The sequence below is a fragment of the Branchiostoma belcheri genome, unplaced genomic scaffold, assembly GCF_001625305.1.
Source record: "Branchiostoma belcheri isolate BF01 breed outbred unplaced genomic scaffold, Haploidv18h27 scaffold6, whole genome shotgun sequence".
NCBI lineage: Eukaryota > Metazoa > Chordata > Leptocardii > Amphioxiformes > Branchiostomatidae > Branchiostoma > Branchiostoma belcheri.
Genome location: NW_017804242.1, coordinates 2,063,921 through 2,089,950, shown reverse-complemented (window position 1 = coordinate 2,089,950; position 26,030 = coordinate 2,063,921). Strand labels below are relative to the sequence as shown.

Here is a 26,030-nt window from a genome sequence, read left to right as displayed (position 1 = left end):
ATTTTCAATCATCATCTGAACTCTACGTTGGAACTTTGCCTATACGTCAAGTCGGAGATTCTAATATCATAGTATATAAAAGATGGCGGAACTGCCGGGAAGCACGCATGACGAGATCCTGAAGTGGAAAACCGATAACCTGCTGCGGGGTGCTGAGGTGGTCCCGGATAGTCGCCCCGGCTATCAACCCGCTAACGACCCCACCAGACCCAGGCCGGTGCCGGTCATGCCCGTTCCCTTCAGGCCGCCCAAACGGAGATGGGAAAATGTGCGCAAGAGAATGACGACAGAAGGACCAGAGAACAGCATGTGGCTGTTTTGGAAGAAAGCTGGCAAGGCAGAAGAAGGACCTGATACAAGTAGGAGTATGCTAAATTTGCACATTGTGCAAAAAGTGCAACCAATGAATGACACTTTATGATGCAGCAATATTACCAGAGTGAAGCCTTTCATTCTTACCGTAACTGGCTGTATAAAAGCCACATTATAATCCCCTATAACCTTGCCCATGATACACACACTCCCTGCATCCAACCTCATTTACAACTTATTGCTAATCGCACATCTGATTCACTTTTGCGCAAAATTGCCCACGTTAATGTTTGGGTGAGCAATTTTCACACACTGTCAGCTTAATATGTTATAAAGAGGATGTGTTCATCACTGGGCCATACACACAACAAAACACAAAGCAGCTTCATTGCCACTTAACTAGTGTAGATTAAGACATTTCTGTAACCTCCACCTGACTCCAATGGCGTACTATTCTATTTGGCTAAATCTTATAACTATTGGAGTATGGTAGAGACTAGATTTGTTTTCGTGCATGAGAATGTTTTGAATCTATGAAAAAAATTATACAGGTGCATGAAGGAACTTGAAGAGTGTGCTTGAAATTTCCTTAACTTATGTGTTTGTTGACGTTAATCAAGATTAAAATGCTAATGTCAAGATATTTTTAAATACAGATCCCTTCTGATACAAGATAGTCTAAGCAAAAATTATTTAGTAATAAGCACTTGCTTAACAGCCCACCCGTACTATTATATTCTTAGCACCTGCACTTGCTTTTGAATGCAGCTGTCTCCTTAAAAAGTCTTTTAAGATCTCAAGATATGCGAGATAACAGAATTTCAGAATGTGGCATTCTCCTCACTCACTGCACTTACCTTGGATGAGAGCAAAATAGAAACTTAATATCTGTTCATGATTGCCAATTTCAAAGGCAGTCCAGCTAGTGGTGGTGACATTGGAAGGACCTGCTCTTTCCCTATAACTAATAGTTACTAGAATCTAGTACATTCTAATCACAGTCGGTACCTACATGTACTTATGACAGGGAATATTTAAATATATATCTATCTATATCTATATATCTATCTATATCTATATATCTATCTATCTATCTATCTATGTATCTATCTATCTATCTATCTATCTATCTATATATATATATATATAGATCTATCTATCTATCTATCTCTCTCTCTCTATATATATATATATATATATACACACATATATATATATATATAGATATATATAGATATATATAGATATATATAGATATATATAGATATATATAGATATATATATATAGATATATGTACTTGTAGTACTAGTTGGTGACTTGTAAGCTTTGAACTTTAAACTTGCGGTGACCTGTCTTCTAACCTTTACCCTTGCAGTGACCCGTCAGGAGAAGGAACTGCACCAGGCCGCCAGAAAGAATGACATCAAACGGGTCCAGGCACTGCTGTCGTCAGGCGTCAACGTCAATGCTAGGAATCAGGTTAGACCCAATAACTCAATAACTTGTAAATGTTTTTTTTTCAATGTCATTCAATTCTCAAGAGACATTAACGATGGTGGAATATCAAAGAAAATGAAGAATGGACCCAATTTAGTCTATAGTCTATTTGCTTTCTTTGTTCCATAGCATTTATAGAAGAAAAATTCAAAATATCTATCATATTATTGCAACCAGCACAGTAGTTAAAGTCATGAATATATGAAATGAAATATGTTGTGTAAGATACAAGTTAGACTAGTGTATTATTACAAATCACTTGGCTGAACATTACTGTCATAAGAATGTGGCAATGGTGACTTTGGGAGATTCCGTTATCCAAAACTTCTCAGACAATGACGCTGATATCATGGACAGATCTAGTCTATCTCTTAAAGGGTTGTAACTGAAAGAAAAGAATGCCTAAAATGTACAGTACTGTAAACTCTTGAACATGATGATAATATTATTTCCAGGTTGACAGAACTGCCCTTCACTGGGCAGCGGGAAATGGAAACACGGAGATTGTCAAGATGCTTTCCAGCCATGACGCTAACATCGATGGAGAGGACAAGGTGAGACAGTTGTTTCATAATATTTATGCTGCAGAGCTCTAGCCAGCTTAAAATTTTTCTCCGTCAGTCCAGGTTTATCACCGGATTCAGGGAGGCGCTCACAATCAAGGGGGGGTTTCAAGCCTTCAAAATTTGTGTTAATTCTGTCTGTCAATATTGACGGATTGTTTTAAAAAAAAATTTCTGTCACACGCCGCAAAGTTCAGGTAATTGACAGAAAAACTGGTGCTGGCTAGAGTCCTGCATTAATGTCATAGCTGTGCCACGATAACCTTGGATACACAGGTGTTCCAAGGACTACATTGCCAAACCTGTTAGTGTGCAAGTGGCCATCTATACATAAGGACCACCTGGTCTAACTGTGACAGTCACCAACTTGTTGGTGGTCCCTTTATAATTAGTTAGATAACTTTTCCCATTGACACATTCATTTCAAGAATCCTGTGTGTAGTGACCACCTGTCCACATAGACCTGATTTTATTGGTCCCCTGAGTGGTCTTCTTGGGCAGGATTGCCTGTATTGCTTTTCTAATACGACAGTTTGCGAGAGACTGGTGAGAGGTTCCCCAACATTGCAGCAAACATATTTCATGTCTGAAGTATTCCCAAGTAGTCCATTAAACTGGTCTTAAATGCCAATCACAAGATAAGGGTAGTAAAAACTAGGTCTTCCGTTTCATCGAAAACTATGATAAAAGGACCCTTTTCGGTCTTTATCTCTCCCAGAGGAGCAATAGCGCGTGCAAGGATGATTCATATTCGTTAACACCAACCCTAATGTCTTTTTAACGCTTCAGACAAAAGATAACTTTACGCGCGTTGGGTTCCTGTTCCCAGCTGAAATGACATACAAGTCTCTAATTAGAGCCTGCTGTTGCGACAAACCCTTTTACTTCTTTTACTCATATGACGTTGAAATCTCTTACGTTTGTGTGATGCAATATTGTTGCAGACTGCTTTTTGATTGTTGGTATGTCAAGGATGACTTCACAGAGCTTGTGCACAGAGTTCAGAAAAGCCTAGTTGTTACAGTTGTGGCCCACCCTAGTTTCTTTTGCTTAACATTCCTGTTGATAGAATTTCATCACAGACCTGTCACATTTGATTGTCTGTGTCAATGATGACTTCACAGAGCTTAATGTGTGTGGAATTTAGAAAAGCCTACGGTGCCACCTTGTTAGCCTGTTGTAGCCCACCCTTGTCTCTTTTATTAATATTAAGGAAGATGAATCTCACAGACTGCTGTCACATTTGATCTTCTGTGTCAAAGACTACAATGTACTTCACAGAAATGCGTGCGAAATTCAGAAAAGCACCCTAGTTTCGTTTAGAATACATTGATGCACACTGTCTCATATTTCTGATGATGAAATCTCTTTGTGTGATGCAATATTCTTGCAGACTGCGGTTTAAGTTTTGATTGTCAGTGTGTCAAGGATGATTTCACATGACTTGTGTGCGGAATTGAGAAAAACCTTCAGTGAGATGTTCATAATTTTGTTGTGCCTCAATGTTTAATACTTAGTATATTACTGACAATGAAATCTCCTTGTGTGATGCAATATTTTTGCAGATTGTGGTTAGTTTTTGATTGCCCGAGTCAAGGATCATTTCACAGAGCTTGTGCATAGAATTCAGAAAAGTCGGACCAGCGTTATTATTAGCCTGTTTTGGCCCACACTAGTTATCTTTTACTCAAAATCTCTGATGATAAAAGCTCTATGTGTGTGTTGCAATATGCTCACCGACTGCAGACTAAGTTTTTGATTGTCTTTGGTGTGTCAAGCAAGGACGACTTGACAGAGCTTAAAGAGTGTGCGTGGAATTCAGAAAAGCCTTCAGTGCCAGGTTGTTGCACAGAAGGGAGGGAGTCGTGACTCTGACAGCTTGAGCAGCCATCCTTCTGAGCTTTATGTGCGTGGCTCCCAGCCAAGCGCGTCATGACGGGCTAATGGGTGGGCCTGCGGAAGGCACTTGTGAACTACAGGATGGAAATCGAGGAGAAACCGAATGTGTTTCATGGGTCACAATCATCATCATCATCATTCACTGTGTTCTGCGTCTACAGTTGTGTGGAAATATCCTGTAGCTGCATTCAGTCTTTCTTCAATTCTGTTTCCACCGTGCCTTCTGCCTCGCAAGCTCTCTAAGCTCCTTGAGTTTCTTTTCTTTTCTGGGTCACAATACCACCTGCATTATGTGCGGGTAAAATTGAAGCTGTGCAAGGTATTTCTGATGCCTACTTGCATCAGCTCCAAAACCAGCTCATATACTGGGTTTACATACAAAATTTATTGTAGGACTTTTTGCTTTATTGGATGTAAATCACAGAGATTCTAAATGTGAAAGATAACATTTAATGTTGTCAAACTGCCATCTTGAACCACTAAACCCCAAGGTACATTTTGTAATTTTTGATCGTGGTAATCCTGGTAAAAATCAAGACTCAAATGTCTGATTTTTTAAAGATTTTTTTTGTAGGAACTTCAAGGAGAGGGCATTTTATGTTATTCCTTATATTCTTATATTCACACAATAGTCTTCACTATCTATTACCTTATGTTGTGTACTAATATGAATCTGGTACAAAGCTACTTTGTAGCTATGACCAAAACATCAACACAACATCTGACATGTACTCTAGCTACTTGAACACTAAACATGTCACACAAAGGACAAGCCATTATAATAACATATACGTCATGCAATATAATGCTTATTAATTGCTTGGCCCAAGGAAAGTGATTTTCTACCACTTCCCTGTCGTCACTACTGGTATTGGTAATATTCCATCCCTTGGGACTGCATAGAGGAAGATATCTATCGATCGTCCATGAACATTTTCATTGCCTTGGATGACTGTATGTAATTTAAAAGCATAACTTATTATAGTAATTTCTGTAGGCAAGCATTAGGAAGTAATTAAGCATGTTCAGTATTACCACTGCACAGCAGCTGTTAGTGTTTACCCTTATCGCCCTAAATGGTCCCAAATGTCAGAAAAAGTCCTTAGTATGTGCTCCTACTGAAATATTAAATGGACTAGATCAATCTTTGATCCGTCCCAAAATTGTATCTCCCGTAGAAATACTGGCATTTGTAAATGTAAGATTATCAAGTATTAAGTTACAGTAACTGTAGTAATCTTAGAAATTAGCAACTTAGCTTAGGAAGGAAAAGGAAAGGTCTCCCGTTCCCTTATGCAGAGCGTAGGGAGGTGCCCATATCCATATCTGTAGCCCTTGGGCGACACACAGTTGTGCAATATATAAAATTATGCACTACAGCAGGGGGCTAGTCTGCTGGTAGTGCGGTGTGTTTGACCTTCCCATACTCTTTCTCATATGTGCTAAGTGCCAAGCGCAGAAAGAAGTGTGTACCATTTCTAAAGTCTTTGGTATGACCCGGCCGGGGTTTGAACTCGCAACCTCCCGGTTACAAAGTGAGCACTCTACCAATTGAGCTATTGCACTGCATGAAATGTTTTTCCTTGCCCCTTGTCACTAGTTTCTCTGAATTCCCTAGAACTATGTGAACAACAGGATTAAGTGCACACATGCATTGTGCTTCATGATCATGAGCTGAAGTATTCTACCGGTGTATCTTGTGATCCCCTTTCCGAGCCATAAGACCGTGCCAATATCGTTACACGCATGTCTAATACACGCATATCTTTCACCGGTTCGAACAGACAGAAGACGAATGACCTGCCTGTTCTTGTTGAAAGACAGCTTCAGCATTCCATGTGCAGCATGGCAGAATGTGCCCCTATCTGCTGATTTTTAGTCTCAAAGACAGGGCTCAAAATACCACCTAAATTTGCAGATTATCTATCTGCATCTAACCTGTACTGGGCCATGCATTGGGCTTGTATACAAAATAAGCTCGTGGATTTCCATTTTGCTGAATTGACTGTCACTACATAATATGTTGGAGTGTAGAAGAAATAATGACAGTGGTTTAGGAACAGTTTTTAGTGTTATCCACTCTTTCTGAGCAGTGCTGGTAAAATGTGTCTGGTGCAGGTATTTTTCATTTAATTACCTGCAGTAGTGTAGCCTGAGTGTCAGCCTTGTTAGCTTTCGTCCGCTACCCAAGGTCCGCTCCCCGCGGGGAGCGGACCTTGGGTAGCGGACGAAAGCTAACAAGGCTGACACTCAGGCTAGCAGTAGTGTACATGTACTTATTACAAATGTATGCAGAACAAGAATTCTGAGCCCTGCAAACATATGCATGTAGCGTTGCAGATGCTGCCGCGATCATACTGCTTTTGTTCTTGAGACGTTATCAGTGAACATCCTGAGTGTCTGACCTTACTGCAAAGTCACGCCTGTCTGACTGCCCATGTAATTTAGCCATTCCCTCACAAGTGCAGCTATCTTATGAGAGAGAGCTTTTTACATGAGTTCCTCACTTGAATACAGATTCCCAATGCATGCATGTCTGAATATATAGATACAATCTGTGATAGAAACTCACAATATATTGACTCTATCTTTGAAAGAGGTAAGGTTGAACCCATTACAGTTTGAAATATTGTATGCCTACCAGGCATATTGCAAACAAAATACATGACACTGTATGAGAGTACTCTTTGGAGTTCCCTGGAATTATGACCCGCCTTTACAAAGCCGCTATATATGAAAGACTACTAGTATGTGTATGCTAATCCAGGCTGAGAAAGCATTACCACAGAATAAACCGTTTTCTTTCAAAGCGCCGAGTATTTATTGCTCCACAGGATCGCATGTGATCTTGAACAGACCGATCGTAATAAAACGTGACACGGGAGGCTTGTTGAAAGGGACGATTAGGGCAGGGAAATCTATAATCAATTTTGTGGCCCCCGGCTTATCGGCTCAGCTCTCTCGTGCGCCGAACATAAAAAACTTTTACTGTATAATGTCCACAGACTGGATCAGATCATAAGCTCTCCTATCAAAGTGATAATTTGGCAAGTTCACCTTTCTATTGAGCAGGGTATTGACTTTAGTTATTATTATATCAACTAGTGCTTTAAAGGATGTGAGAGACTACAGATTGAGTTAAGGGAGTTCAATGAATAGTTGTCCTGATCATCTAGCTTTGCCTTTTTTTTAAAAGTCAGTACATGTACATGTATTGTTACTATGATACTCAGTGCCATTTAATCTGTCTTAATAATATAGACATTAAGTTAGTAACAGATTGCAGATGCCACTAAATAAATGAAATCTTTTTTCAGTAGTTGTACATGTATATGCTTAACTGATTTGTCAACAATTATTGATTTAATTGTAACATGTACATGTATATGATAGATTTCAAGGTAGCATTATAAGCTTTATACAATTATTTAACTGTTTGTAAATAATAGTCAAGTCAAAGTCAAAGTTTATTGCACAACGATTGTCACGGGTACAATGTATGGCAAATAATAAGATTACTAGTTGGTATGTGTCTAACATAATGCTATATATATGGTCAACGGACATTGTATCTGACAGAGTATTATAAATAACTACTGGCTAGAGAATATTTCGACTCTACATGACATTCTACATTACGCTAGACTATACACATGAAGGGTACAGTGAGCAGTTGTACCTAATTATACTAAACATGTTCTACGCATATGGCTACTAAACAGTGTATACTAAGTTACTTGCCAGGAATGTTAAGATTCTACATACAAATGCTACGAAACGCTATACTATATACATGTAGTTGATAAAAAATTCAGTGACTCTACTTATACAGCTATTCTAAGATGTCTTTTTGCATGGCATTATAAATGTATTGACCTATATATACAGAAAATGTGTCTGGACATGACATAAGTACATGGAACGTCTCTCTAGATGTGTTGGGTAATGTTTTAGTAGTCTTACATCGGATCATCTGCATTAATTTGCGTCTCTCTTCGTCATATGTGGGGCATGTCATCAGGAAATGATATTCGTCTTCAACTCCATCTTTGCACGTAGGACATAATCTCTGACTGGCTGGTATATTGTTGTGTCTGCCTTTTTCAATCTCTAGGCAGTGTGCTCCGATTCTTAATTTTGTGGTATTAACTATAAAGGATTTGTTTTGAACAGAAAGGAGATAGTTCTCGATGTGAAAGTTCTTTTTTATTTTTGAGTATGTCTCAAGTTTTTTAAAGCTATTTATCTTTTGCCTCCAGCCAGATAGAAATCCGTCCTTAAGGCGCTCTTTGAAAATGAATCCGAAATATTTGGCATCTGTAATGGGATTCAACCAAATATTTTGGAAACCATGTCTACAGAGTGTGTCTCGTACATGGACTACCCAGTCTTGCTCTTGTCTAACGGCTTCGTGATATGCTTTCTTAACTATTCTGTCATCAGGAAGGTTGTTTAGTCTTATCCAATATTTGATCAGTTGCGTCTGGATATCTATGTACAGTGGGAATATGCCTAATTCGCCCCTTACAGCAGCGTTAACTGAGCTTTTAGGGACGCGGAGAAGTATCTTACAGAAGTTTAGCAGAACGTATTCTAAGTCGGAAATCTCGTAAGAAATAGTAGGCTGGACTACTGTTATGTTTTGGTTAGCTAGTGTTTTGGAATGATATATAATATCTAACTTGTCATTGTAGTTACTAAGTCGGATAAGAATAGGGCGGTTAGATGATGACATAGATGGATCGGCTTTTTTCCCTACACGGTGAGCCTTGTTGAAATTTATATCTCTGCCCAATATCGGAAATATAATATTGGATACTAGAGTTCTTACGTTTTCATTGGGACATTCAGTAACTCCGTTGAGAATGAGATCCCGTGACTGGACCGTTGGTCCTAAAATTTCACTACAATACAGGAGAATTGGTTTCACTAGACTATTGAACAGATCAAGAGCTAAAGGAATGGATGGGTTGTGGTTTGACATGAGTAGGGACTTGAGCTTAAAAGACGCCCTGAGGGCTTTGATTCTAAGTTGTTTTGTTGCACGATGAAATGAACCTGAGGGTGTTATATCTACACCAAGGTATGTGTAAAAGCTTGTTAACTTTAAAATCTGGCCCTGTGATTGGAAGTTGGGGTTTCTTTTATTACCTGTTCGCATATTCTTAGAAAAAATCATTACTTTAGTTTTATCTCTATTAATTGAAAGTTTCCAGAGCGAACAGAAGGTATCAAGTCAAATAATAGATTTAGGATCTAAGATGTATATGATAGTGATAACATCAATGAATATGCTTAGTTTTGTCTCCCTTTGTTTACTATCAATACTATAATTAATTATCTGTATTTGTATATATAGCCGGTATAACCGCTCTTCAGCATAACACATCAGCTTTGCAGTAACGTGGCACGGCAGCAGCTAGCTATATTACACCGAACAACCTGTTACACCCAAATGCAAGACTCATATACTCCGTTACAACTATTGCATTTAGCCCATGTGGGTATACATATAAGAACAGGCAATAAAGATGAAAATCAACTCCTTTGTTCCGTTTCAGTACGGGATGACGGCGCTTTTGTGGGCAGCCTGGTTTGGCTACAGAAACACCGTTGGAGCACTGGTCTTCTCTGGAGCCAACGCAACATGTGAAAACAAGGTAAGACCTCAGTGGTGTCGATTGGCTGAATGGGTAAAACCAGCAGACACGAGATGGAGAGGTCAAGGGTTTGATTCCTGGCATTCTTACCTACATGTAGACACTGCTAATTCCATCCTTGGGAAAGGCACTTGGCACAGTTTTCCTCACTCTACCCACAAACAGGTGTAATAGATAAAATGGGTACCTGACTCTTCAGTTGAAAAGATAAAAGACTGTGAATAGACTGGAAAAGGCTCCGCCCTCCAATATCATGCCCTGGAAATAGTGGATTACCCACCCACTGCCCCTACCGCCAGAAAAAGACTATGGGACTACCTTCACCTTATATATACCTTGAATTGGTGATGTCCCAGGTACTGAAACAGCTCCTGTTGTAAATTTATATCAATTTTCAAACCTCAGTGCCCACGCTGGTTTGCCTGACTGGTAGAATGTGAATTATGTGTCTGGTGATGTGGAACCTGATCACCTTGAACTATAGAACACCCCAGGAGCAAGGTCAACTGCAGGAGGATTTGAAATAAGAAGGAATATGACAGGATTACAATGTCACTTCAAATGACTAATCCCCAAGCAAATCTCTTCGGGGCAAGATGCTAGGTTTGCCAGTGTGTGGGGCCAACTGAATATGGCATATGGCCAGGCCAACATATAAATATATATATAATATATATATATATATATATATATATATATATATATATATATATATATATATATATATATATATATATATATATATATATATATATATATATATATATATATATATATATATATATATATATACAGAGAGAGAGAGAGAGAGAGAGAGATAGTGTCTTGCTCCTAAGAGATCTGCGTGGAGATAATAAAAAAAATATTCTCTGGAGGATTATCATTAAAAAGGGATTGTATGCGAGCATGACTGCCACAAATGTTCTTTGTGCTCAACATTTCCAGATAACTGAAAAGACTTTTCTTTGGAAAGTGATCTAAACCTGATGTGAATACCAATTAGCAAAAACAACTTGATGCAGCCTTTAGTAGTGTTCCCTGTAATGGCATATGTAATTACGCCTCTCCAGGGTATGAAGAAATTTGCTGTGCAGTTGATGTCTTTCTGTTAAAGACTGTCATGATTATAGAGCTAGAACTGTCTCCATTCATATGCAATCATACTTATTGCCAGGAAGTATTTGCACCTCCATTGGAAACATTCCAACTATCTCTCTAGCACCTTTGAACCAGAAGTGGCTGCCCATAAATTTCACTGAATCATCAATACTTAGCTACCTAATGAACAAATGTACTCTACAAATTCATATTAATGTCTTGGCACCATCACATTTTTATAATCTACAAATTCATATTAATGTCTTGGCATCATCACATTGTTTATAATCATGGTAGTATCATCTACAAAGGACGCCAGGATTTTTCTCATATTAGTCACAAAAAAGCAAATTCAAGTGCAGTTTGGTATTTGAAAACCCCTGCATTGTACAAATCAGATGAAGAAACTCCAATAATTAAGGGTTAATGTCCCGCCCCGAGGTGAATATGGTGTGATAAAGCCTTGTCAGCTGCTATAACCACCGAATAAAGCCACCAAGTGAGCGCAGCGAACGAGGTGGCTTTATGAGGTGGTTATAGCAACTGACAAGGCTTTATCACACCATATTCACCGAGAAAGGGCGGGCCATTAACGCTATTATCATATAGCTTACACGATAGCCTATCCAAACTGATGCAGTGAAGAGTGACACAATGTACAATTTACCCCTTGCACATGCTGAATAGAACATAGAATATTTGTTCCATCTGGAGTCACCTGAGGTCACTGGGGGGTTCACGTTCTATGGCCTTCTATCTGGGTCACAGGCAGGGAACAGGTGTTCTTATGGGAGTCACCTGAGGTCATCGGAACACAACTCAAGTTATTTTTGGATTTTTTAGAAGTAGAGCTGTGTTCTATTGGGTCACCTGAGGTCATATGCGGGTGATTATTCATTTTGTTTAATGCAGTCGAACCGCAGGTCACCGTAGAACGCGTTATTCTCTAAGATACGGCGTTTGCCGGGTCACGATTTGACCCCGTTGCATGGGTGTAAACAACTGCCTATAGTGCAGCAAAAAGACCTCAGACCTACACAATGTTTACATTTTTTCACATCTACAGGATTTGCCCAGTACAACCATGTAGATATTTCGTGTATTGCAAAATGACAGCGAGCGCTACGGCCTTCCAAAAATTAGCAATTTTTGGTCAGTTTATTTGTGCTTGTCTTTTTTACTATTTAACTGGATCCCGTTGGCTAATACCACATTGTGATAGCCCACTTCTTTACCTTTACATTGATACCAATGACCCCTGGTAAATTTTATGGCAAACGGGTTTGCCCCCAAAAAAACTGTGACGATGCGCACATCGCGGTGGTCAAATGTTAGCCCAGTTGTAAGCTACTGACACACACCATCCTGAGTTTCCGCTACATTTAGATACATTTCGCGTGATGTCATAAAATTCGTTTCTTGGTATGAGAAACTGTATGAATCTGGCTACCACATGCAATATAATACGTGATATGATAACATTCAAGTATATACAAAAAGAGGAATTTAACACAAGGTTCTGACCATTCAAAAATCGTCAAATTTGAAGTCAATCGGTTTCGAACTCTTGCGTTCGATCCATGGAACCAAGGCAGCGCGTTCCATTTTTCGCGCCGCCAACAATGTTGCAACTTTCAACCGCTGTTTGCGAAAGTTCATAAAAAGAAGTAATCAAGTTTTTTCGACACAAACAGACTTTCTGAAACCCATTCCAAGTCAGACTTATATCACAAAGACGCTAGAGAAAGTGGGATTCATGTGCAACTATACCAACTTGTCAGTACATATGCCCGATGTTTGTATATTTACAGTAACAGGTCATAGTGTCCGATTTCTCCTTCAAAAATTAGGTCATGAAAAATCAACCTGTTGTTGTATTTGTTCATGCCCAAATTCCTTCTCTTCTGTTTTCATCCGTAAAGTGGGTATCGTTTTGAAGCTTACTATTTGGTCGATATTCTGTCACTTTCTTTTTTTTTTTATATAACTTTTAACAGAACATTTTCAAAGGCAAAGAAACTGTAAAGAAATTACACTTTTTCTCAAGGTCGAGCTGCAATACACATTGTGCAACTTCAAAATTAAGTACACAGGTGTCAAGCCAACATAACTATATTTCAGCCATATCTTACATTACAGGTGTATTGGTTAGAACTAGTTGCAAAAGCTTGAGATTCGAACAAAAATCGTTGAGAATTCGACTGAATGAGCTCAACTTACTATCGGTTATTATATTGTAACAACTACAGGATCCCAAAAGAAACAACACACGATAGATGAGGGAGGGTCTATACTTTATTAAACAATACACCAAATCGACGATGAAATAGGGCAAACGGGTTTGCCCCCAAAAAAACTAAAGGGTACCTATCTCGAGTGGAATCAACTCCATCATACACGGTCAACTTTGAAACCTCGTTTCTCCAACAAACACCACCGGTAATGTACATCTGCGACCTTGAGCGTGACGCCGGCCCTTCTTACATCTCACATTAACGTATGACAAGGAAACACTTTCGCAAAGCGGAGTTACAAGCGAAACAGTAAACAGTAGCAAACTCTCGCGGATTCTCGCGGATCACATTACCTTGGAAAAGAAGCGCGAGATTTAAACGAGATCTTAGAGAGAGCTGCGCAGAACCGATGCGCATAGCGGTCTGCGGTTCGACTGAATGTATGGATTGGGATGAATAAATACCCGATTTTGACTCTATTTGTGACATTACGGCGTCATAAGGAATGTGGAATGGCGCCTTCTGATTGGTCAACGTCACCTGGCTATATGATAATTGTAAATTAAAGCACATTCTCATCTAATATATACCTCCTCTAATATTAGTCTTTGTAAGGTAGATTAGTCTCCAAGTATGTTCTTGATAGGATACTGTTAGGGTAAGATGTAAAATGTACATGTTTGTTGTTACATTTATAATAGCAGTAGATGCCATATGCTGTACCTTGTACAATTGTTGTGTAACGAAGTTTTCTAATACTGATTACTAAGTATATTGTAATTCTCTGCCACTGCAGCAAGGGCTAAACATCCTCCACTGTGCAGCACAGAATGGCCATGTGGACGTTATACAGTTTATCCTGGAGGACCTGGAGAGTTTTGATCTCAATGGGAAGGATAAGGTATGAGGGAAACCCAGCATTCGTATCTACATGTATTCCTATGACTCCTTCAGATTACATGCTTTAAACTTTTTTTTTTCTCAACACTAAAGTTTTGATCACGCTCAGTTCATCTGATATTTTTTAAGTCACCAAATTATACCAACTTTCACATGTTTATAAATGTTTAAAGAAAACTACCTTTTTCTCAACAAATGTAAGCCTACACACAAAAACCGGGATCCTTTGTCTTCCTCAGTCTGTCTCAAAAAAACAAATCAAAACCAGTTAGCCTTTAGTTCTAATTATGGAATATTGTTTGCCACTGCATTTCATTATCAAATGTTCTAAAGTGTTTGCAATTAGTTCTCTGGTAAAAATTTGCAATAAAAAAGTTAGTGATCATTTTACTTTTTTGCTGCAGACTTGCAAGACTGCTTTCCACATTGGCACCATATAAAGTAACTACTGCATGTAGCCCAATTAATATACTAGAGAAGGTACACTTAATACAATAGAACTTCTATATACCTTCATTAGCACTGGTAGAGTTTCAATCACTGATGTTTTTACTGCAGACTGGTAAGACTGCCTTCCACATCGGGGCGGAGCATGGTAAGCTGGAGCCGGTGGAGTACCTCATCGGGGCGGGCTGTGACGTCAACGCCAGATCCAAGGTACTTTCCCTCGCCGCTCTAATGGGGGGGAGGGATAACTCCTGACCTTTACTGGCACTCTCTTCATGCTGCCGGATAAGAGGGGGAGCAATCTGGAGCCTTTGATATGTAATGACGGCTTTTATCTTGAACGAGACATGAATCCACGCCAGGAGTGAACGTTAAAGGCATCCGTTGCAATGTCAGGGTGGAAAAACAGAATATATTCTCGATGAGAAAATCTGTGTGATACTGACATTTACTTCCTGTACTGCCATTTCCGAGCACATTTAATTTTCATCATTCATGTCATACTTGAAGCCTTTGAAACAGCTCAAAAACAAACTACGTGAGGAGTCAAACAAGCAACTATTTTCTGTCAGCAACATCAAAGTTTTGCCTCAAAGATATCGGTATGATATGGAAAAGAGTTGATGCAACTTACTACTGTAACATCAAAAAACATGGCAAGAAAATTGACTTTAAAGCCCTGAAATTCCTTTGGGTGCCTTTAAAAGGAAGGTGAGTTTCATTCTTTTGCTGATTTCATTGAATGACGTGCCAGGACGGTCTCATTTGTAATGTTTAACTGCAGAAGCATTCCCACCATGTTTCTGTCCTTGGTGCTGAAACACTTATCATTTTGTACTATGATTGTTATTGAATCAAACCCAGCATTCTTGCACCAGTTACCATGTTGATAGTCATCTGGTCCAGGTCATTGACTTTATTTGTTTGGAGAAGAAGATGCAACAGAACAAAAACAATATGTTTTCCTCCTGCAAAGGTAATAAACTGTGTACTATTTTCCTTCAGGATGGAAGCACAGCTGTCCACTACGCGTCCAAGAACGGCCACCCTGAGGTCCTGACCAAGATCATCCAGGCCGGGGCTGAGGTCAACGAGAGAGACACGGTATCTATTCTAATTACAAGCAACTCGTTAACGAACTAAAAATCGAAAATCTAATACCTAACAGACAGTTTCTTGAGTCTAACAATGATTGGTCCTTGTTAGCACAATTATCCATAAATGAACAGGATTGTTAACAATTCTCCTGACATAGAGGTTTTAATTATCAAGCTTCTAGGGGCCTAACCAATAGAAGGAATGCTACATGTAAAAGTTAGGGTGATGTACATGTAGTCAGGCTACATGGAATTAGGATTAACCATGCATTCTAAGGCTTCAAGTAGAACATAATAGCCAATCTATAAACATTTTATGCATTTATGCAACAAGTAGATAACAGTATATTAATATTAACATCCATGTTTTTTTCCCAGGATGGCAAGACGCCGCTCCATCTGTCTGCAGAGGAGGGCTGGATTGATATCGCTGAGATACTGCTGGACAACAACGCAGACGTGAACGCAGATGCCCACGTGAGTTTGCTTGTTTGAGCTAGAAGTTTATTCACGAAATACAGTGTACTCAAATTGGTCTGCTGGCCACTAATTCATGAGAAAAGAGTTCAGGGTCAGAAAAAATAAAACAAGATGCAGGCTAGGTTTCATGATTGAAGCTCGAACAAATCCATATATATATATATGTTACATGTATTTTAAGTTAGAATTTGTGGAGGATGGAATCTACACATTATGAACTAGAAAAGAACAGAGTCCCATTATAAAACTGTTTTCATTATTACTATCACAATTCAGATTACTATACACAAAATGTAATAGACTATAGATATAGTAAACATTCAATACCTGTAAGTTATGCTAACAACAAATATCAATCATGAAATGATAGCACTTCAAATTTGAGCAGATTGCTACTTTGTATTTTCCCACATAATCTGAGAATGGGAGACTTGTTATTTTGTGATTGCTATAATATCAACAGTTCATTCTAGTACAGTAAGCCAGAGTTACTTTTGATGGATTAAAATGCTGTGATTATTTACTTTCAGAAATGTACGCCTGCGGCCCATCCAGCATTTGTGCCAGGCAAAAAGCCTGTTGATGTGAAAGTATGTCAAACCACAGAGCAAAATTGCAGTGTTGTGTTGGTTTTCCTACATGGTGCCTTTATTCACAGTGCTAGTTTGGTGTACTTGGTTCCTAACAAAGGTGTGGTGGCCTCTAACAGATATACAGCAATAAAAGTACTAACCACTTTCAACAGGACATTCTTTATCACTTATTGTGGAAGGAAAGTGGGTTCAACAGTCACTATGCTTCTTCATGGACTTGAGCATCATGGGATACAAATTTAAATAAAATACTGACCAATCAAAGTGCTCTATTGTGGTGATGGTGGTGCAGTTGAAGAGCTAACTGAGGAGTGGAGGGGTGTGGTTAGTGTCTACAGACTCCAATGGATAGGCTGTAGAAATGCTGTATAAATTGGCCCAATAGACTAATATGGCATTGGAGTTAGTCAGCAATAGTTACAATTTGGCAAATTGTCATTTCATACCCTGCTAACTCATCTGGCACACACAAGGAAATTGTTACTTATCAAGCAACTAGACAGATTTTGTAAACTGGAAATCTATATACAGTTGCTCGAAAACAATTTCCTTGACAATGTGTACCTCATTACCAGGATGTTTAACATTCATTAACTCCTCTGCCATATTTTATTCAGTCTATTTGGCCATCATCCCATTGGAGTCTGGTAGAGACTAAGGTGCAGTGGACTGCATGGTGTTTGTGATCTTTATGTAGTTGTAAAGTTATGAAGAAGCTAACTGTTACAAACGTCTGGTTTTTTGGACACAGAAAGAGGTCAGTCCCCTCCACATGGCAGCCCAGAACGGCCATCCGAGAGTCTCCAAAATCCTCATCGACTACGGAGCTGATGTGGACTCCATGAACCATGTGAGTTACCTAGTATTATTAGTAAATTACGTAGTACTATTTTTCTCTAAGTCTTCTTAAAATTGTGACAAGGGAAGAACAATTGTAATCAGACATTTCAAGCAATTGTAGCTATAGCACATGTATGTCTGAGCTTATAATAAAGAGTATATTGATAGATAAGTGGACATTGACTGTACAATTTTGATGCCGCCGAATTATCAAGCAGTCTATGATAGAACCAACCACTGACAATTATCTAAAACAGTCCTTTCCATAACAATGACGTTGACATGTACAACTATCCTGAAAATACATTTAGTTTTCCTCTATGTATGACGTGACTGGAGCCATAGTCAGGTTTCATAATCTCATTTTGCTCTTGTTAGCAGTCGACATCCAAATTATACATTGCCCTATAGCTATGAATGTGACTGCACTGTTAGTCAGGATATAATTATAAACTTTAAGATAAATCTGCCCATGTTCTGGTCTGACCTGCAGCATCACATGACACCCCTGCACCTGGCAGCCCAGTCCAACTGGTACGACGTCTGCAGGTTACTCATCGAGTCTGGCTGTGACATCAACGCTATCAACGCCGTGAGTACCAATACATTGTACATAAGAGTACACAGGGCTCGAAATACTACAACCATATATATGCATGTTGGTGCAGGTAAAATTGGAGCTGTGCATGCAGGTATTTCTGATGTCTAATCTAATTGGCACTGGCCCATGTACTTGGTTTGAATATAATGTAGGTGTATTTGGATTTCTGATTGCTTCATTGACTGTTACCACCTATGAAGTACAAATTAAAGGAATAATGGCAATGGCTTCTGAACAGCGATCCATACTTTCTAAATTCTGAGTGGTGCAGGTAATTTAAGACGTTACATTGTACCTGCAGCAGTGCAGATATGCAGAAATAGTATTTCGAGCCCTGATACATCTGCTTTAAAGTACGATAAAAGGATTAGTGTTCAAAGTTTTCCTTTGCCGAAAGCTAATTACAAGATTACAAGGGAACACAGAGGTACAACAATATAAATGGACAAAAGAAAAGGTAAAACAGATGTCTAGTCTTTAGATCTATCTGATCTAAATTTTAAATACATTTAATACTGGAGGTTCGACTTCGTAATATCAATACGTCATATTCCCTTGATGTGAGCACCCATACAAAGAAGTATATCACCTTCAAAGTATGGCAGATATGTAACATTAATAACTCATAGTAATATTCTCCTTCATGTCGACCCATGGAAGGCGCATGCCTCCAGGCATGACTTAGGCTGTGTGGGATATGCAGCCCAGCTTCTGTCAATAATGTCTGACTGCAGTGTGCATGTGCATTTATACATTAGTACCTGCTCCTGTTTATTCATACAGACACCCCACGGTCACTGTGTAAGATTAGATAGTGTGATTATGTATAACACAAAGCAAAGATGCAGAAAGGAAGTATCAAAATCTCACATTGTCTTCCCTGTGACAAGACATAATTGAGTTATCTATTGTAAATGCATGAACTGTATGTGGCACTGGAATAATCAGAAGTTTATTGAATGAACTTGTTCTTCTTATATTTCTATGTTCTATTTATGTATATTATCTTTGATTCCTTTCTTGCAGTCACCCTGTCTCTTATGTGATTTTTTATAACTGTTACAGTACACTAGGAAATAATCAATTTATAAGACAAGACCTGAAAAGTCAAGCTAATTGTGGATTCAGCTAAAGTTCAATATACTGTAATTACAAAAATTACCAAGACTTTGACTTGTCTAATTCCAGACCTCAGGCTAGTACACATGTACATTTGTAAATCATGTTCCTGATACCACTAAATCATGTTCTGTCCCATACAGAGGACCCAGACTCCGATCCATCTGGCCTCGGAGAACGGACTCAATGACGTCTGTGAGATGCTGCTGAAGGCTGGAGCCAGATTGGACATCAATGATAAGGTACGACAGGCCACTCTCCAGAATCCCAACGACTGAAGATAGCGAAGATTACATGTACAATGTATGTCTTTCCACGAAAAACTTGAGATGAGAGAGTGGAATCAGCTGCCATGCCATTACGTTCTAAAGGCACGGACATGCATGCAGTAAATGTGCAAGTTTTGCAAGTCAGTGACAACCACCTATCATTTATTTATCATGCAATTGTACTATTTCATATTTCATTGAAGACTTCAGGCAGAATACCATTTGTATTTGAATTGTATGCAAGCTAAAAAGTAAAAGCATAATAAAGTATCCAAGTGACATGACATTGCATACTGGTCATGGACTAATGCTTTGCTTGAATTCTAAGTTGAAATAGTTTCATACAAAATTTAATATATATGACATACAGTATTTGTGAACAGCCTTCCATTTTGTTTCCCACCCCAGCAAGGGAAGACCCCACTTGGAGTGGCGGCGAGGGGAGAGCACATTGCCATTGTGGACATGATGATCAAGGCAGAGCGATACAATGAGATGAGAAAGGTACTTTACATTCCAAAATAATTATGACATCCAGGTTGTGGTCTTGAGTGTCACACTAAGGCAATGAGTTTCCTGTATCTTTGAGTAGTAGAAACATTTTTAAAAATGGCCAGTAAATTGAAAAGAAAAATCCAGCTTTACTGCCCTGAAATCACTTTGGGTGTCTTTAAAGGTAGGTGAGTTTCAACCTTTCACAGATTTTCTTGAGTTAAGTGCCAGGATGTGCTCATGTATAATGTTTAACTGCAGAAGCATTCCCAGCATGGTTTTGTCCTTGGTGCTGAAACAACTATCATTTTGTGCTGTGATTTTTTGGAAACTGATCTAAAACCTCTTCATTCCCCATGGCCTCCCTGAGGACCAGGAGGAGTATGAGTTTTACGAGGACGCACTGTTATATACAAAAGTTATATACAAAATGTATGAGGGACAACACCACAAACACCATTGTAACTGATCAGAAACTCCTTCCATCCCCAGGGCCTCCCCGAGGACCAGGAGGAGTATGAGGAGTTTTACGAGGACGAGCTATTCGCCTACCTGGATGAAGACGAGGACGGGTACTCAGATGAGTACTCCGACTACGAAGACGACGACGAATTCGAGGACGAACTGGTCGACGAACTGGACAAGGGGAGCAAGGCGGGGGGCGACCACCCGACGGTCGACGGGAAGGACAAGCTGAACACGCCAAACAGCCCCGACCGGAAGGAGAGCGAGACAGGAAGCAGCAGGGCGAGCGACACGAGCGGCTACCGGTCCGCCACGCGGCTGCGCAGGAGGTCTGTATCTGTATAGCCAGCATAACCGCCCTTCGGCGTAACACACCAGCTTGTGTATCTTAATGGCTGGTATAGCCGCCCTTCGGCGTAACACACCAGTATTTGTATCTGTATAGCTGGTATAACTGCCCTTCGGCATAACACACCAGCTTATGTATCTGTATAGCCGGTATAACGGCCCTTCGGCTTAACACATCATGATCAGCTTCTGTATCTGTATAGCCGGTGTAACCTCCCTTCGGCGCAACACACCTGTCCAACTTTTGTATGTGTACAGCCTGGTATAACAGCCCTTCGGCATAACACATCACGATCAGCTTCTGTATCTGTATAGCCTGTATAACCGCCCTTTGGCATAACACACCAGCTTCTGTATCCGTATAGCTGGTATTTTGGCATAACACACCTGTCCAAATTCTGTATATGTATAGTCTCACTATGACCGCCCTTCGGTGTAACACACCAGCTTCTGCTGCAGTGCGGAGTAGCGGCAGCTGGCTACATTACACCGAACGATTTGTTACACCTAACCCTTGAACATCAAACTCTAAACATTTTTTAGGTCGCACAACCTGGACGGGGAGGACTTTGACGAAGAGTCAGCTGATCTCAATGGCCATGACCCCTACTCCATCCCCAGCGAGGACTTCAAGGACGAAGAGGAGTTCAGCGAGGGGGAGGAGTTCTCGGGGACGTACGTCTCGGAGGACTCGGTCACCATCAAGGCGCCGCAGAAGTCGCGGCTGAGGAAGGTGTCATTCCGACAGGACAGGTCAGTGGTAGAAATACCTTGTATACTAGTAGTTTCATCAGGTTAATAAATTATAGGATACATGCAGTTTTCTTTTACACAACCAAGAATGGGCTTACATTTTGGTGTCTATCAGACACCTTCCTAAGAGCTTCTGATTGGAGTTCTGCTTCTTGCCACAAAATTTGACAACATACATGTATAGCGGTGAGAAGCACTGTCAGAAGACTCCTTTTACACAACCAAGACTATACTGTGTTTTATGCACAGCTGACATTTTAACTGTCTGTCACCTTCCGCAGGGAAATTGAACTAGTCAGAATTGCCCTTAGGAAGGTGACAAATGGTCACCAAAATGTTGGCTATACAGAAAACGCTTGTTTAAAAAGAGTCTCTTTACTCTGCTTCATTTTTCTTCATCTGCATGCAATGTTGAAAATGTCTCTGCAAAAAAGCTGACTGCAGATGGGTATTTCTAACACTGACAGGTCCTCAGAGACGCAGCACATCCGCAACATCTGCTTCAAACTCGCCACCAAGTACCTGAAGTCCAACGAGTGGAAGAGACTAGCCAGGATTTGGAAGTTCAGTGAGGGACACATCAAGGCTATTGAGCATCAGTACGCGGGTGGGTCAGCTGATTAATTTAATTTTACCTAACAGAGATTTGGGTAGGCTTTCATCAAGATAGACCCAGATAGAACAAAAAGTTATGGCCTTTGTCTCATGGATGAGTAAAGTATACACATTAGGCTAATGGAAATATTACCACCTACACAAGCAGGTTAGTGGCAGTACAATTGGGGTGTGCAAGCCAATTTCTACAGTAGTTGCACCTAACCTGCACTGGCCCATGAGTATTGAGACTGGCCCATGAGAAAGCATAACAGGGATAGGTGGTTGGCTTCTGTTATATCCAGAACAGTATCCATGCTTTATCCAAAGACAACATGAATGAAGGATACATATAAACATAATGTAATGAGAAAATGATTTCTATGACAATGTATGGGCTGGTGTTGTTTACAGTGCTTCATACCTTTTCCAAACGCAGGAACCAACAGCTATCGCGAGCATGGCTACAGAATGTTGTTGATCTGGCTGCACGGTGAATGCATCGCCAAAACAACCCCATCAAAGGTATCTACGAAGCACTCCTGACGATCGACAGGAGAAAACTTGCAGGTGGGTGTCTTGATCTATAACACAAGTGTACATTTCTAACAATTAGATGGTTAAACAAGCTTGACTACTGGTACTGGTATTCCTACAGAAAACATCAGCCATCACTAAACTCTCACTATCTGGTTTATCTTCTGTTGTTCATTTGTTGAACAATGCACGTCTCATAAGCGTTAGACATTCTAGTACATAGACACCATGGTTTGATGGCAGACCCTGCAGGAATACCACTGTGTACATGTAGATGAAAGTATTTCCCATACCGATATGGGAATAAACTTTCATCTACACAGTGCTATTCCTGCATACCCACAAGAGCTAGAAGAATCTGCCATTGAGTTTTGTTATGCTAAGTCAGACAACTCAACATCTCTTCTTGACAAAGTACAAAAAATTAATATACATGTACCTCCTGAGTATGCAAACACTACAAAAGTTGTCTCACGCATTGACGATATGATCCCTGCATGTTCCAGACGACATCAGAAGAAAGGCGAATGCGGAGGCCTCTCAGTCGCCGAGGAAGTGCGCCGTCTCCTGACCCACGTGACTCACCAGATGCCTTTGTTATCACCACGCAAGTGCAACCAGGGGCAACCTAGGGGCAACCTCTCGTTGGTTACACAGCTTGCCTGCCCCGCGATGTGCTCAAGTCATCACGAAAACGTCCCAAACTCCCGGGCGAAAAAAAACTGACGCGTTTACGCGAGAACCGCGTGAAAAAAATTCCTGGGACGTGCAAAAATATCTGGTATAGTCTCCTCTGCTCGTGTGCGTAACGCATCCGGGAGGCGTAGATTGCGGAGTTTTGTTCAGGTGTAGCTAGAAAATGCATACGTACGGTAGATGTTTTCACTGGAGGAATTTCCAGGGGTGAAGGGACAGTGCAATGTTTAACAAAGTACCAAGGTTTGGTATGTATATGAGATGAAGTTATTTAGTAAACGGAATAGGGAAGGAATGGGCTTGGAATGGGAATGTCACTGTACTAACTACATGTACCCATACAATGTAAGAGAAGAAATTGTGAACAGACTGGTGATAATGTTAAGAAAGGCTAGGATGTCTAGCTATAAATGTTAGAGTTAGACTCTTCCGAATTGTCTGGACCATAATGGAGAATAGAGAACTCTATTCGTGACAAATGTGTACAAAGAACAATGCATTACACTGTTTAATGTCCTATCAGAGACCACATCTGATTCCTGATGTAGGATGGTAGTAGATTTGGAAACAAAAGAGTTTTTCCTGACAGATACAAAGATGTACATAGATTTTGGTTGCTTTAGCAATGAAAAAGTACAAAGTCAATACTCCAAGGAATACATATTGTTACAGGCTGCTTTCTTTGTCACAAACACATTTTTGTCTGGTGTAATTGCTGTACATAATACTGCAAAATACCTGACATCTCGAGCAGGGCTACTATTAGTGACACCACACTGTTGGTAATTCTATGGAAGCCAGATCAATTACTACATCGATCAATGTTTAATAGCACACAAAAGTCTTAAAAAAGACAGAGCTATGTTTATAAACGTATAAATGACAATGATCATGAATGTTGCACTAACTAAAACGCAAACACAGAAATCTCCAGGTGTCTTAACTTTAGCCTGTTTTGTTGTTGAGAGTGATAAAATGACGTCACAAAGTAAACAACTTGGTGATGGTATCTTTAAGTCTCTAACTACAAGTAGCAGCATTTTCTTCTACCATAGATGTTATTCAATGTATGTGTAGAGGAAACGGTGATTTTCAATGTAGCAAATTTTGGAAAGAAATTAAGGCTTCTGTTGTCAAAATTAACAACTTGGACATGGTGGTAAAAGATGGCATCATAAAAGCTGTACATTTTCCTAATGCTTGAGGTGTTGGCAACTTGATGATCTGTTATCATACTGAAGCAGACAGGGCACAAGGCTTAAATATATGGGTGGGGACACAGTCTGGATGTTTATGGTTGACATCCAGTATAACGATTATTAGAAGAAGGGTCTTACCAAGTGAATGTAAAATTAACCAGGGTTCCAATGATCATGAGTCCACAACATCAGCTCCCATAACTCCTCTGGGTAACCAACAACAACCATAGAAAAAAAACGGTGAATTCGTTTCGTTTATTCTTTGCTTCAGGCACAACTCGCCCATAAAAAAACATACAAAAATAACTACAAATACATAAATGTAGTATTAAATCTACTAATTTGGCATCAGTAATTCAGTATAATCTCCAAGCAGATGCTACGGTGGCAAGGACAGTATCTGTTGGCCAGAGCTGAGACCGGGGGCAATGGCCAAAGTTCTGGACAATGTCTGCCCACCATGCATAGCATCTGCTTGGACCTAAGCATCAGTAACGTTAATCCCCAAGTTCTAAGGCATACTTCAAAAATCCTCAATTGTGGCGGTCTTGAATATTTCTTTATAGGGAAACGTTACCTATGGAGTTTTGAGAGTTGATGTAGATTCATAAATATGTTACAGAAACTTTGATGTACTGAAAAGCCATACAAGATGTATCTTCCACTGAGCTGAACAAAATAAATGGGCTTTTTGTCACAGATTTAATCTTTTGTTGACCAAATGTTCTGAGATGCTGGAATTCATGAAGAATAAAATGTTACAACAATAAAAGCTGATTGCTCTTTATATTTTTTGTCACTTCATTTTAAATGGCCTGAAAGCAGTTATATCTTATACCGTAGTAAGTTCAAAACAACTTGTGATTTATAAGAGTCTTATAAGAATATCATGTCTGTAAGATATATAATGAAGACACAGCCCATAAAAAGAATAAGATGACGGTTACTTACCTCCCTTACTTATACTAGTTTTATGGTGGCTTCCCCTTCCCTCCCTGCAAGAGAAATATTGAAATATAGAACATATTGTTTTGCCTTTATAACATAATTTGACAAGTTTTAAAACGTACCCCTTACACTCACTGCATATCTAGCTATGCCACCGCGACGTTCATTCATATACACGGGGGTTAAGATACCTCATAAAAGATCAAATCTAACGTTATAAAACAGCTTGAAACTGCATCCATCTACTCACCACGGATCCAGAATCCCTCTTCTTTGGCGCCGAAATAAAGGTCAAGGGTCACATGTGCCTCTCTCAGTGTCTTGGCGCGCCACCTAGCGGTTACCTGGGGAATAGCAACCTCACCCTATGATGATGCACGCTTCAGAA

General features: G+C 39.7%; 1 protein-coding gene across 1 annotated transcript; it reads left to right on the top strand.

The window, feature by feature from the left end:
• LOC109482605 (ankyrin repeat and death domain-containing protein 1A-like) lies at positions 1-23,513 on the top strand. Its single transcript, XM_019785397.1, is given in 19 exon segments — positions 1-359; positions 1,689-1,792; positions 2,266-2,364; positions 9,834-9,932; positions 14,061-14,165; positions 14,723-14,821; positions 15,617-15,715; positions 16,087-16,185; positions 16,719-16,778; positions 17,533-17,631; positions 18,115-18,213; positions 19,485-19,583; positions 20,019-20,114; positions 20,595-20,896; positions 21,459-21,668; positions 22,136-22,275; positions 22,702-22,767; positions 22,770-22,832; positions 23,306-23,513. Coding segments are annotated over 19 exon segments (2,280 nt in total). The 5' UTR covers positions 1-82; the 3' UTR covers positions 23,371-23,513.
• The last annotated feature ends 2,517 nt before the right edge of the window (positions 23,514-26,030 follow it).